We start from the raw sequence: 15,778 nt of genomic DNA on the forward strand, positions 1-15,778 counted from the left end.
GGTGAGTTTGCAGTGGTTTCACTAGATCAGTTTAAATTCCTCTGTGGATATTTTTTCCCCTTATGTTTAACTGAAATGACCTTCAGCATCAATTTCAGTTAAAGCCATACACCATAGCTCTATAGAAGAGACCTTGAGCCAAAAATGGCATTCAGTAGATGAAACACTGGATGCCTGACAGATGCTCCATCTACTGAAATAAATAAAATGATAAAACTTCAGATAGTATAGGTCAGCTGAAACAGTCAACAGAATGTGAAAGGGAGAAAAGTCACACGTGGACTGTGAGGATAATGAAACAAAACCTGTAGTGAGCATTAGGAGGAATGGGGCTCAAAAGATGAATGTTTGTTTTTAACTATTCAGACACAGATGAACAGGCTAAAGGACATTTGAATATGAAAAAAAGTGCTTAATATATTTCTTAGACAAACACTAAATAATTTTCTGATGTTTTTATTTTCTAATTTCTACTGTAGACATTTCCTTACACACACACACAAAAGAAATATTTTATGGAATTCCAAAGGCTTTACTTTATTACATCAGAAAAACTAACAGAAAATTTAAAAAAAACAGAGAAAAGTGAGTCATATGTGGAAAAGCAATTGGTAAAACCAAGACAGAGAAAGCATTTTTTCCCCAAGCTTGGATAGCAAAGGTTTAGAAATGAAATTCACTAGTACTTAGTCTTTGAAGTGCCAGTACTTCATTTAGCCCAAGCCAGACTGTGATCTTTACATTTACAAAGCTCTCAGCTAAAGGAAATAAGAAATTTGTTTGGGTAAGACCTATAAAATACAATAGACAAAACCTGCAATTTTTTGCAGATATAATCTAGAGAAATTATTCACAGTCTGCTTCTCTTGGGGAAAAAAAAAGTTAGTTTTCTTGTCAAATATTCTAGTCTAAATACATCTGTTTCACAAGAAAATTAGTTACATAAGATGTCATAAAGTAAAGCTGAATGGTATTTAAATAGCACAGATATCTACAATCACAATTTTAATAGCTAAAGGAGACGCAAGCTACTACATCTCTGAAGTAATAGATTGCAGCAGTCTTTGTTAGACATTTCAGGAAGGTTTACATTCCTTGGATCTCTTACTATTACTTGTCTCAAGTGTTTTTCTTTGGTGTTAATTCTACTGTCATATATAATATACAGAGCATGAATATTTTCTAAAATCAGATGCAAGTGCAGGACATATTACAGAATGAAAATTTCCGTCATAAACTTTACACTGCATTTTCAAAAGTACAATCACAAATTTCATAGACTATAAAATATTAAATGCTTTACATTTGAACATGGAAGCTTAAAAAACTTAACATAAATACCCATTTTGGTAACTGACTAGGCTAAAAAGTAGTTAAAATGTACTAATTTAATTAAATTAGTATTAAATCAGTAATTTAATAATGTTAAAGAATTTAAATTGTATTCTGTCCACTTTGGATTAAAAAAAGACAGGGAAGGTTTTACTTACCATATGACATTGAAAATAAGAGACTAAAAAGTTTTAATCTGATGTTGATTTTTATACAAATATAGAGGAGTTGTCAAGGGAAGTGAAGGTTTAGGGATAATCAACATGTTACACCATTTTCAACTGTTTATGATGTGGATGGCTACTCAGACCAGGAAACAGAGTGACCTTTTTTATTTGCCAAAAGTGCTGCACTGCTGTTTATGTTTTCATCTTTTCCTCTTGTAACACCTTCTGACCTCTCAATGGGCTTATAAACAACTCCTGTGTAATCTGTAACTGATCCCACTTTACTAATTTGTCTCCCATCATAATCCAAAACTAAGGAACTGCATATGAGAGTTGAGAGGAAAACAATTATTTAATTCCATTAATATTTTCAAGCTTTCCTGTTCTGCACCAGGACAAAAGCTAAGTCCTTTTAAAAACACTGAGGAAAAACAGCAAAAGACTGCTGACACAAGGAAAAATGGCAGAGGCAAACCCAAGAAAAGTGAATAGTTTCATGTTTACAGCAACTGCACGAACCAATTAACCTCCTGGTTTTAACCAGGCAGAGTACATAAAACTGTTACCAATGTATTAGTCCAAAGCTTAAAATAGTGACTGAAACAGCGGCTAAGCTCTTTCCCATTTCCACCCATGTTTAGCTGAATTTTTGTCCCAGAACTGACACACATTCAGAGCCAAGGCCTTTTAACCAAAACTTTCTCGCAGGAAGTGATTTTGGCAAGGTTGAATTCACCAACAAAATGGTTTATCATAACCTTCCAAAAAACTAGCTAATAATTTCAAAAGGAGCTTATGCCATGGACTTTATGTCTAAAATACACATACACATTGTTTCCAATGCCAAGCATTAAAAAAGATCATATGTGTAGCTTCACCAATACAGTAAGAATAAGTACGATGATTTTGGTTTTTTTTCTGTGAATCTTAGAAGTCTCATCATCTGTCTTTTCACTCGTACCTGGTATAAGGGTAAATTAAATTATAAACAGTGTGTGTAGTTATTTTTTCCAGAACAAGGAAACTCGGACTGCAGTTCTTATCTAGTCACATCTCTAGGAGATAGAGAAAGCAGAGTACAAAGTCATTGAACTGCATCTGCTTTAGCATAAAAACTGTAGTGGATCCTCATCCTGATAACTCAGCCTGAGCCTTACCCTTCATAAAGTACGTCTGAAAACACTTACACCCCAAATACCCTCTCACAGTGCTACAGCTGCTAGAATTGTAAGTACTGAAACAGTTCACAAGATACTTCAAATATTCCCCATTCCAATTTGTTGTAACTTGAGAGGCTAATCTCTTTATTCTTTTTGGCATCTGTTTGAAGACTCCTGCTGCCTGTCTAATCTTGGTATCTATTTTTACTAGTTTTATCCAATGTTACATGTCTTCCTTTTGAATATAAAACCTAGGCTAGGCTGAAAGGTCAGAAGAGTTCTGTTCTAGTAATAAGTGATAAAAGAAAGCCTTAGAGATGACTGACATGAACTTTTTTTGGTGTGGAAATATACTCACAAATTTACATAAACTTCTTAAAATCGCTACTGGTAAAAAAAAATCTATATGAGATTTTTATGGACATCTCTTCTCCAATTTCTTATTATGTGTTTCAGTTCCTAGTTAGTTGCTTTTCCCTTTGGGAACAAATTTGCAGTACCCCAGCATTTATCCCAACAAACCTACAGTGCCTATAACAGCTAGTTGTCTTACCATTTGCTTACTTTCCTGCCTGTAACAGGAATGTTTTATGTACAACATCCACAGTCATTCACTGTTCGAGAATATTTTGATCTCATTAGAACAAAATAAAGTGCTATTTAAAGGCATTTATTTCTTCAAAGTAATAATTCCAACTGAATCAAAATTTAGATGATAGGCATCAAGGAAATAGAATGTAACATGCAAAAAAACCATCAATTAATGTCTACAGTAGCAATATCGACTGGACTTGCAGCTCAAGTAAATTAATACATGGGCTCCTACTGTACATACTTAAAGACTCCATGTTTCAAAGAAGGGTGAAACAGTTCTGTTCTCCATCTGACTGCTTATATTGTTCTTTCAAGTGGGGTGAAGCTTCAGAATCAACAACTTTCTCTACAACTAATGATATTTTACCACTGTTAAATCAGCTTTTTAACTTGTAGCAATGCTTAACAAAAGTATCTGCATCTGCTTTAGCCCATTCTTAGTATCCTTCCTCGTAGCCCTCTGTGGAAATTAGTTTTCACATATACATGTAGATTACACTTCATGAGTTAGCTTTCTGAAACAGACTGATCTCTTACATCTTCTGCCTTTCCTTTACAAGGTAATTTTTATTTTACTAAATTTAATTTATATACTGTTACCAATTTTTTACTGGTCATTAAATAAAGATGTTAGTAAAAACAAAGAAAAACCAGGCTTTGAGATGTAAGGAATTACACACATCAGTACAAATTAAAGTTGCTGCTTTCAATTAAATTCCATTCACATGATATACTTTAAGAAGTAATCCCTAATCCAACTCTTTTCCTTATGTATTTTATCTTTCCTAAAAATCTCAAATTGAATGTCTTACGATTCTCTGATGTTGAACAAAGAGTCTAGATACAAGCTTAAAATAAAGTATCTGCTTTGGATTTCTAATGTGCTACAGCCTATTGAAACACTAATATATTTGATATTTCCAGCTGTAAGGGCTTTCTTTCCCTTCAAAAGTCTGATGCCTTTGAACAGTATATATGACACTGCTTGAACTGTAAATACCCTGTTTAAATTATATAAATATATACATGTGTGTGCGTATCACATACGTACAGTCCACATACCCTAAAAGAGCCAACTACACTGAAAATTTAGTAAGGAGTACACCTTACTTCCTAAAACGACACATTTAAAACCGCCATAGGACAGAAGGAAATTCTGGCTTCTCTGAAGTCATACTTTTTCAATGAATTTCTGGGATGTTTAACAGTTCAAAGAGCTCAAATCTGCTAACTGCTAACACTGATAAGCCAGTGACCCAAAGAAGAGGATGAAAAAGCCATACAGGTTCAGTGTCATTCAGTCATGATTTGGGACATCTATAGGCACATTGTGACAAGCAGCAGTAATAAATTAGGTAATAAGTAAGACCACTGAGAGAATTTTTAAACAAGGAAGGAAACATCCACATTCATACTGAGATGCTTGGCTAGGTTTTTTATTTATTTATTTATTTAATTAGTCTCTACAGATGAAATATCCTATCAAAGCGTAAGAAGTCAAATCTTAGCTCCACAGCTGTAAATGGGAAGATGCAACTTCACTTAATAGATGAAAGATCTAGAATACAGATTAGAAGTTAATGTAGTTTAATACTCACAATAGAATATAAAAACTTTTCAGAGATGTGAAATAATTCTGAAGAAGACTCAGAACTTTAGTATCTTGGCAGGAAGTGGTAAAAAAATTAAATTTACAAATGAGAGAGCATTAACTGTGAACTCTTCAGACAGGAATACTTGTACAAGCAATTTAATATTTTTCTTAAAGACAGTATTGGTACTAACATGCAATTTAAACAGATCCTGACTTCACTTTGCCTTTCATTGTACTGAGTTACACCAGCTTAGCTCCACTAACTTCACACATCTAGCTATAAGTTCTGTTAGTTTCAGAAAAGCAGAATTAGATGCAACAATTTCAAATCCTTTCTCAAGAAAAATTGTACTAGATATTCACATATTTACAAAATTTTCTTGTTAATTTGTCCCTATTTCTCCCAAAGATCACTCCAAAAGTCCTGTTAATTGTCAAAAGACTTTTTTTCCATCAGCATCTCCCCAATACACTGGCACCTTCAGTAATACCTTTCATCTCTGACACTGCAGTGATTTAATCTAGAAGGAGACTGACTGAGCAAGACACCTATAAACTTGAATTTTATGTCCCAGAGATGCATTTATTGGGAATTCTAAAACTGAGTTCAGTGAACTGCCTATTACATGTCAGTCCTTTCAAAGTTTTAGCAATGACCTGGTAAAATCAAAGGCGATTTAGGAATATTTGGAAACATCTTATAGTTGTTACCTTTTTGTTCAAGAATATAAGATATCCATTGCAGTCTGTATAACATGGCTTCAAGATTTAAGTTTGAGATAATAACTGTTCTACACTTACATTTAACTTTGGGGTCAGACCATTTGCAAAGGCACTGAACAATGACTGTGGAAATAAAAATATATTTCAGTTTGCTCACTGCCTGAACTTGACAGTATATTCTGAAAAGCCATGGGAAACTTGAACAGATCTCTCACAAAAAAAAATGGAGAAGTGAAAACATCTTTTAGAAAAAATATATCACGAGGAAACTCACAAAAATACCGGTGCAAGAGGGAAGCATAGAATAAGAAATTACATTCCTTTTTTTTTTTTCCTTTAACAGCAGCTACCAGCTATTTTTAAGGTGTCATTTGTATTCTGTTAAGTGTGATACAGAGGAATCACATTTATTTGTGGACAACCACAACTGATTTGTATGACAGCTATGAAAAACCTGCATTTTTAACACATATTTTGCACAACTTGCCTTTCTGTTTTTGTTTTGCTATGACTTATGCTGTTACATACTTACTCTGACAGGCCTACTGTGACATGGAAACTGGTGGAGGAGGTTGGACAGTTATTCAGAGACGTGAAGATGGCAGTGTGGACTTTCACCGGACATGGAAAGAGTACAAGATGGTAAGCAATGTTTTCTGAAGCCTTAAATATTAGTTATTATTATCTGAAATCTAATACACTAAAGTTACATTAATAGCATCCTTAGAATGTAAACAACTTTAAAAAGTTGTCTATGTCCTTAGATGCTCATTTAGAAAATGTCAGTCCAATAAGTTGTTTGTCTAAGCAGACTTGCAAGTGTGATGTTTGTTTTTAAAGAGAAACCTTACTTTTCTTTAATCAACTGTTCCATCATATGTCTACATTTTTTGAGTTATTTATATTTGTGTTTCTAGTGGCAACAGTCGAAACTGCTCCAAATCTATGAAGTAATACTGATTCACTGTTTCAGATTCCTGAGCTTGTCTTTGCTGAAATTAACTTTTTGAAATATTACAGACCAATAACCCTCATAGACACAGTAAAATTCTCAGTTGACAGACTTGAAAACTATAAAACTTAAAAACAGATGAAGTGATAATTTCAAACACAAACAAAAAAAACCCCAACAAAACAAAGCTTTAATATAACATATAGTTTAAAATATATACCTTGAATTACAGGGATTTGGTGATCCTGCTGGGGAATACTGGCTGGGAAATGAGTTTGTTTCTCAACTGACTAATCAGAAGCGTTATGTTCTTAAAATACACCTGAAAGACTGGGAAGGAAATGAGGCATATTCATTGTATGACCACTTCTCTCTAGCAAGTGAAGAACTAAAATACAGGTAAGCAGAAAAATCATACTTGAATAAAACAAAGTTCTGATAGTAATAATTCTAAACTGGGTAGATGCATGAACTTATTTTGTACAAATCTTATTTTCCATTTCACTCAGAAAATAATGTTTGCTCCATTTTTTACCTATTGCCTAAAAAAATTATTTCTTTTTCCAAAGGAGAAAATGCGTATTTTACTAGTGCACACCAGATTTTAATGGACCTATTAATTATGCTCCCATCATCCTGTAAAATGTAAAGCTTCATAATTTCTTCTTACATCTTAGTTAGAATAAGAAATAATATAAATTTTAAAGAAATACTTTTTATATAAATACTATCATAGTATTACACATTTTGAAATAATATCATCCACAGCTGAAATATATGGGCATTTCATAGTTCATTCTCCCAGCTCTCTGTAAATGCAGTAGATACTGTTTGATTTGTTCGAGAAGAAGCTAGAGACTCCACAGTATAACAGAAGCTTTCCTACTACATGGTCCATGAAATGTTTCTCTTTAATAATCGTACAGAATCATGGAGCTTTAGGTGACTGGACAGAAAAATTACCTACATTTAGGTGAATTTCTCCAAGATTTCTAGCAGCTATTTGTTGTAAATAAAGTCAGTCTGACACCTGAGAGAACTGATGCTGTTATTTCAACTCAAGTCTTATATGCAAGCAAAGCAATTCCAAACCATCAGCATCTGCCCCCCACAAAACATTAGATCTTAATGCCTTGCTAGTATACAGTTGTCTCAGCTCCAAAATAAATATTTTTTCATCTGGAAGCAGTCAGAATCTACAGCAGAGATTTTTTTTTTAAGTAATGCTTTAAAATACTTAGAAAGGCAACCTTTGCAAATTGGGTCATTACCCTTGTCTATTTACAATATTAAAAAATAATTATTGAAAACTAAGATGGCAAAAGAAACTTTCTTATAATATGCAACCAAACATTGAATGCATCATAACATGGAGTGGTTTAAAGAATATATTTAACATTATGAAAAAAAAAACAAACCAAAGAAAGTATTCAATTAAGAGTATTTTCAATGCCCCATCTGGAGGGCAGTGTTCTAGGCCAGGCTGGACAGGGCTTTGAGCAATCTGGTTTAGTGAAAGTGTCTCTGCCCGTGGCAGGTGGATTGGAACTAGGTGATCTTTAAAGTCCCTTCCAACCCAAACCATTCTATGAATTTGTGATCCATTACATAAAAAAAGATTAATACATTCCAAATGCTGGGAAGACTATGAGTTGAACCATAAAACTGAAATTTCTTTATAGAAAAACTGAGATCAGAATGGACTTTGAATCAAACTTTCTGACCTCAAAGCTAAGAAGTCAAACCAGGTTGCTCAGGGCTTTTCAGTTATGTCTTGATAACCTCCAGAAGTGGAGACTGCACAACCTGCTTGTCTGTCCTTGTGGCAAAAAAAGTTTTTCCTGATACCTAGTCAGAACCTCTCATTTCGATTTCCATCCACTGCCTCTCATCTTCTCTTATATTAAGATGTACTTAAAAAAAATTATTAATAACAGTAAATGAATAATACTGTGCTTAAATTAGACTTCAAATTATATTTAAGAATCAAGCCTAGGTGCATACATTATACTTGGAAATTTTAATATAATTTATATTATAAATTGGTTTACATAATTTTGAACTCACCTTAAGAAAAAAACAGAATAATTTTTTAGAAAGACATTTTTGAGAAATCTGTAATGAGCTCATCTTTTGAAAGCTAAATGAGTAAAAATTCATTAATTCAATATGTTTTCAAATAAGGAATATACAATGTGTTAAAATAATCTGTTAAACTCCCAAAGACAACTTCTATCATAAGCAGAGAATTACATGCAAGATAAAGATTGACCCAGGGACAAGTCAATTCTCCTCAGAGATTCAGATCTCCTCCTTAAACAAATAGAATGCCTCTGAGAAGCATGAGGTATCCGATACAGAAATGCAACCACCAAAGAGCTACTATAGGAGTAGAGGGTTCAAATCCTTCCAGTTCGGTGCTCTGTCTCTCCCCACTGCGACTGCATCAGCATCTGTGTAAGCACATCCCAACACAGCAGCAGCCTCACTGAAAGCTTACCTTGCCAGGGAATTGAAGAAAACTTAAATACCTGTGATGATTTCATGCTAATAAATCTATGAGGGATGTGAAAAGGAAGAATAATTAGGAATGTGGAAAGGGAAACACTGAGCAACTTTTAAAATGCCAGTCACTAGCTTGTAATTAATACTCCAGATAATGCTATTATTTCTGATATATGCAGAGTTGTCATGATAAACTGTTATGCTGTGTTAATAGCAAAATGGGAACCAAAATTTTTGTTTTAAACTTTTAAACTTAATAAAAAAAATATTTTTATTACTGTGGCATGAAAGTAGAACAGTGTATTTCAGTATTAAGAAATACATGATCTACATGAAAAATTCCAGGAGTTATTATATACTTGCTCTAATTTGCTTCTAATATAATGACATGAACATCATCTCTATAAATGTGGAGGCTGTTCATGAGAATATTGTGCTGACCATTTCTATTCATATGAAAACATTATGCTGAAAAACAGCTTACAACAGTACATTGGCCAGAAGAGAACTTAACTATTTGAACAGGATATTTATTGCAAAGTATTCCATCATTATTTTGCAGATCAGATACCATCAACTTCCACTTAATAATTGTTTTTCCATTTCTCACTTCTACAGGATTTACCTTAAAGGACTTACTGGGACAGCGGGCAAAATAAGCAGTATAAGCCAACCAGGAAATGATTTTAGCACAAAGGATGCAGACAATGACAAATGTATTTGCAAATGTTCACAAATGTTAACAGGAGGTAGGAATGTTTTTATGCTTTTCAGTCTTCCTATTTTTATTGGCAGTGAAATTGTCTACGAGATAAACAGTGATAATTTTGAATTAGTAAATTTTGACTACTAGTATGGTGACTCCAAATGAAGTATTTTATCATTTTACAATGGTTAGTTAAAGTAAAACATGAGAAGTTAAAAGTGGAGGGAAAAAAGTCCCTAAAGCTGGGCTACAAGAAAGTCTGTAATTGTGGAACTAACCAGAAAGACAGCAGATTCTTCCTCCAAGGAATGAAATAACAGTCAGAGATCAAAACACAACTCCCTGAAAAAACCCTGTTTCAGACATCCAGCTCGTCAGTGAAATGGCTCCTGATTCTTTAGGCATAAACTCTTTCCCTAACTACCCAGAGGAGAAAATCCCCAAAAGCTGCTGTGTACTGCACGTGCTACAGAAGGCAACACGAATTCTAAATATATTTTGATATAATTATGGAGTGGTAAAGATACATCACCGATATGAGATATCTACATTTTTCTAATGATCGTTCACTAGTTATTTGAGTTCTAAGTGATATTTTTATCTTCAACCAAATTCTATTATAATTTTTTAATCTAGATTTCCACATTCTGAAATGTAAACAAATTCTTTGTAAATTTGACTTCTCTTCCTGTTATCTCTTAAGCAACGGTTTGTTTTCCTCTAGTGCAAGTTGCAAGAAAAAAAAGACAGCTTCAGTTTATCCAAAAGGATAATTGGATTACTGCCCTGCAAAACAGAACACATATACTATCACCATCATAACAGAAGTATAAAAATAATATTAATAAAAATAAATTTTCCTTATGACCCACTAACAGGTCAGGACTATAAGGATACACAATGAGGGCTGCTTTTTTTTCCTTTTCCTTCTTACCAAGTTTCAGAAGGTTTTGAACCGATCTGCACAGAGAACTGAATTAACCCTCTAGAAAGAATTGAGTTCAAATCTGTGAAGAACAGGAATTTACCAAAGAGTAAATAAAATCAAACACAACTTGATATCATTATAGTTCGTGTTCTGCCCTCAGACTGTCAATGTTTGATGTTGTTAAGCTTGATTGAACACCTTCCCTTCTCAATTTTAAAGTACAATGTATTACATAAGCTTCAAGAATATGCAGTTGATACATAAAATACACTTCTTTCCTGACTTTGAGGCAAGTATTTTATACTGACACTTCCAAATCACAAGAATGACAAACTGGACTTGGATTTCTTTCTCATTTCTGGACAACAAAGTGACCTTATATACTATTTTGAAAATTACTTCTGCTGATGTTTGTCTTCTGTCTTGCAGGATGGTGGTTTGATGCTTGTGGTCCTTCTAACCTCAATGGAATGTATTATCCATTACGACAGAACAACAACAAGTTTAATGGGATCAAGTGGTACTACTGGAAGGGTTCGGGATACTCTCTCAAAGCTACAACTATGATGATACGACCAGCAGATTTCTAAATGTTTTTGAATTATGTGAATTGTATAGTCTTCAAAGACTTAATTTGCCAAGCATACAAACACACATCTGCAACTTGTCTCATTTTTCAAGCCCAGAAAACATGCACTAGTCTTCTGAAGGGGTCAGTTCAGTATAATTCCTGAATTGCAATAGCCTTGATCAGCTAAAGCTCATATTATTTAACCAGACACAAAGTCTAAAGTATCAACCTGATATAACAGTGATTTGGCCAAATGACTGAATAAAAAGAACATCCAAGAAACTGGCAGACAAGGACTCTGTTTTACCAATCATTTATGCTATGTATGTGTTAGTAAGTAACTGGAACTGTGAAAAAAACCTAAAATAGTTTTAGAAATACGCGTTTTGCCTCACCACTGTACTTTAAACATTAATATAAAACACTTAGCTAGATCTAGAACTATTTATCTTTATCTTTCTGTGTCATGTTTGCCCTTTATGTATATAAAAAAATATTTTCCTGTAATTAGCTCAATACTGTAGTCAGAGAATACATTCTTTCCCTCCATAATCTCCTAAACAATTCTTACATTTATTTGGGGATTTTTTCCAATAGCCTATATTATGTTATTTAACAGAGGAAAAATAGCATTTGAATAGTTTGCATTTATTCTTGGGGAAATACCATGTACAAAACCCACCATTTCTTTCAGTTTGTACTATTACAGTAAACTATCTTTAAATTACAAAAATCTCTATAAATTACAATATAGTATGTATTTCTTTATATTTTTATGAAGATTGCACCTTTTTTCTTCCCTTGTCATTTACCTGTAAAATAATTGATCAGTATTCTACAAACTGAGACAACGGCATTAACACCAGATGTCCGGTTGTTTATGACAATCATTTATCACCTGGTGCTGTAGTATATCTATATGTTTTGTAAAAATAACTTATCTGAAAAACATATGCATGTTCTTTGATACAATTAAAATTATGCTTATGATACAAATGACTACATTTTAAAAACAGGAAACAAAAATCTGAAAGTAATCTAAAAGGTCACACTTGTTTTTTTTCAGTAAGGTTAGGAATTCTCCCTAAAAATTCTCTGTAGGTAGGCCCTTAATGTATGCCACAATGTGAATAAATTACTTTACTAGGTGATCCTTGCTTTTTTTTCCTCCTTCTCATTTTGTTACTATATGCCTTAAAATTGCGTACTAAACACTACAGTTCAGACTGAGAAAATATTTCTTCATAAATCACACAAAATAATTTTATGGAGATTTTTCCCAAAATTAAGTTTAGCTTTTACTTCTCATGCTTGGTCTTAGCCTTAAAGTATTATTTTTGTAAAGCTTTACTTTCAGCAGATGACTGAACTAGTTAAAATGCAAGAACATTGCCCAAAACAAGACAAAATCCTCAGGCAAAAAATTTCAGCAAGCTTAGTTAACAAAAAGGGCAACAAGGCTCGTTACAAGTCTAGAAAACATGTCTTATGAGGAACAGTTGAGAGAGCTGGGATTGTTTAGTCTTGAGAAGAGGAGGCTCAGGGTGGACCTCATCACTCTCTACAACTACCTGAACAGAGGTTGTAGCCAGGTGGGGGTTGGTCTCTTCTGCTGCACCTGCAGTGAGGGGAATAGAGGAAATGACCTTAAACTGAGATAGGGGAGACTCAGATTAGACGTCAGGAAAAAATTTTCACTGCTAGAGTGGCCAGGCATCGGAATAGGTTGCCCAGGGAGGTGGTGGAGTCATCATCCCTGGAGGTGTTTAAGAGGCATCTGGATCTGGCACCGGGTGATGTGGTTTCGGGGTTACAGTGGCAGTACTGGGTTGATGGTTGGACTGGATGATCTTGTAAGTCTCTGTCAACCTTGATGATTCTATGATTCTATCTTGAAAACAGTAAATGATTCTGAGAAAGATGGAAGAAAACTCTCCATTTTATACTGACAGTCATTAAAGCTGCTGTCAGAGAACCCCACCACTCACACCACCACCATTCTTCACTAAAAATGTGTCATCATTACTAAAGGATAGTGGATACAAAAAATATTTCTAATATTACTTCATGATCTGATTTTGGATAAATCTAAAGAATGTAAATTAACAGTCATTGTCTGAAGACTTGCAAAAATAGTGTACTTAAAATTACTGTTTAATATTTTATTGTTTTTCATAGCAAACTTGTAAGGATATATGAATCCTAAACTAAAACAAAATATGTCATAAAATTGCTTTCATGAATTCCTAAGAATGTCTTAGAGAGCAAGTAGTAAAGGAGGTAGCAAAGGAGCTGTGCATACCAAGTACACAACACACAAAGAGAGGCCTAGAGAGTTGGCATTGGCTAAAGAGAGAAGGGGAAGGAGAGACCTTACTGCTGCCTAGAACTGCCTGATCGAGGACACAGAGAAGACAGAGCCAGACTCTTCTGGGAGGTGCACCGCAGTGAGACAAGGGACAGGGACAAGATGCAGCAAATACAAGTTGGAATTGGAAAATGTAAATTTTCTTTTTAATTTATTCTCTCATTATCATGAGGGTGGACTGGACGAGTCCCTTGGAGCAGAGTGTTGAACTAGGCAACCTGCAGAGGTCCCTGCTAATCTAAAATATTTTATGATCCTGTGAAATCTAATAGAAATGCTGAGTATACATTCCTGCATTTCCTGCTTTGCTGCCTTTAATTAGACAACTAAAGAAAATGCTCCCAATATTTGTGATACTAAGCATATCCACCCCAATAATCTACAGCAAGGAAAAAAAAAGCCAACAAAACCAACCAAACCAACCCCCAAAAAGCTTCTTAAAAACCATGATGGAATCTGGCACAGTATGAATGCTCAACTTGGCAGAGGAAAATAGCGTTAACTTCCAGTTGACATTAATTTTATTTATTTTGGAAAAAAACACTGTATGATAAAAATAATTTAATATCGCATGGCTAGTTTTGATTTGTTGAAAACAAGTCTTTCTAAAGCTTAAGACTTTTTCATGACTATTCTGGGAATATTGATGTAGATATTGAATAGATCACCTGTTTAACGAGACTTTTTCATTTTGGGGGAAAATGGAGCAATTTATCAACACGAATGTGAAATTTTAGAGTGAATATGTTTTTAAATGACATTTTATCTAAAGAGGATTGCATGGCTTCAACTGCAAACACCAAAGTGAAGTGAGAGGAAACATTTCAGAAGGAATGAAATAACAGCAAACACTTGATTTATAACAAAAATAAAATTACTGTTTAATTGATTAGAACATATGAAGCACTGATACTCGCAGGTCTGCACAGGTACACAATGCCCCCAATATGCACACTTTTGCACTTGTTCCTGATTCAGTATTTGAGAATGATCATTACAGGCAGGAAAAATGTTTCATTTTTTCCTACTTAGCAGTTCTAGAAGGCCACAGTAATTTTCCATTGCCCAAGAAATTTCTGGACCAAAAAAATTGAGTCCAGGACCTGCAAATCTTTCCATTTGGCAATAGCATGCCTCTCCATTTTATATACAAGCACAGGTAAAAATAAAATTAAAGTACATTTATACTTCAATAAGATCCTGGTTTATTCAGATGTTAATTGGTGGATCAATTTTTTGCATTTTCCACGCATACCAGAGTTTTTGCACACACTTCAAAAAGTAGTGAACAAATGAGAAAATAACTCCTTACAGTATTTGCTTTAAAAAATATTTTTTTCTAGCAGGCTTTCTTGTTCCCAAAACCTGTTTAGAGGGCCAGTCATTTCCCAGATAAACAAAAGAAGGTTCAGAAGCTTAAAGGACCGTTAAACTTACAGGAGCTGCAGGAAAGCTGGACGAAAGCTCATATGGTTCCTCTGAAATCCAATGGCCCAGTTCCAAAGACCACAGAACCTAGAATTAAATAGGTAGTAAGTAGAGCTCTTATAGTTTCTAAAAAAATAAACTCTTTGAATGTGTAATTAGAAGTAACAGTGCTGTTGCAACAGTTGTTTGATATTTCATTTATCCAAACCAAATGATTTGCTGAAAAATCACACAATCAGAGAAGATACAAATTTTACAACTGAAACAAACCATTAAAATACCAGCCATATTTCTATGCATAGCTACATTAAAATTTAAAACCTTGTGAGGGTATTAGAAAAGTCAACTTATTTTCATCACAATACGTAGAATTAGAACAAAGATTCCAAAAGGGAAGTTATACTATATCAGTTCTGTTCTCTTGGTTCAGTTAATCATTGAACTTCATGAAGTTTCTGTTAGCTCATTTCTCCAGCCTCTCAAGGTCCCTCTGAACAAGAATACCCATCTGGTGTACGAAACACTCCTTCACAGTTTTCTAACATCTGCAAACTTGCTGAGGTTGCACTCTTCCCCATCATCCAGATCATAAATGAAGATGTTAAACAATGGTGACAAGGATTATGTAACTATTGCACAGAATATACATTACATATGTAAATTAGCCTGCAAATAAGAAAAATTCAGTTTAATTCAGTTTGGTCCCCTCCTCTGTCAATGTCACATTCTAGAGCACAAAAAAAGGCGCAG

At 34.0% G+C, this 15,778-nt stretch overlaps 2 protein-coding genes across 3 annotated transcripts in view; one reads left to right on the top strand and one right to left on the bottom strand.

Moving 5' to 3' along the window:
- The window catches only part of ANGPT2 (angiopoietin 2), a 41,003-nt gene extending 28,620 nt beyond the window's left edge, over window positions 1-12,383 (top strand). For both annotated transcript variants that reach the window (XM_027715494.2, XM_027715495.2), the window contains 4 exons: window positions 6,111-6,212; window positions 6,755-6,921; window positions 9,646-9,776; window positions 11,091-12,383. In XM_027715494.2, coding sequence (XP_027571295.1) covers window positions 6,111-6,212; window positions 6,755-6,921; window positions 9,646-9,776; window positions 11,091-11,251 — 561 coding nt within the window. In that variant the 3' untranslated portion in view covers window positions 11,252-12,383. The remainder of the gene's footprint in view (window positions 1-6,110; window positions 6,213-6,754; window positions 6,922-9,645; window positions 9,777-11,090) is intronic.
- MCPH1 (microcephalin 1) overlaps window positions 1-15,778 on the bottom strand; it is a 120,702-nt gene that overhangs the window by 61,834 nt on the left and 43,090 nt on the right. Inside the window, exon 13 of the mRNA XM_039380774.1 lies at window positions 15,038-15,115. Within this exon, the coding sequence (XP_039236708.1) occupies window positions 15,038-15,115 (78 nt within the window). The remainder of the gene's footprint in view (window positions 1-15,037; window positions 15,116-15,778) is intronic.

Source organism: Pipra filicauda, unplaced genomic scaffold (assembly GCF_003945595.2).
Source record: "Pipra filicauda isolate LSUMZ 115617 unplaced genomic scaffold, ASM394559v2 scaffold200_size1382263_pilon, whole genome shotgun sequence".
In the NCBI taxonomy this organism is placed as follows: domain Eukaryota; kingdom Metazoa; phylum Chordata; class Aves; order Passeriformes; family Pipridae; genus Pipra; species Pipra filicauda.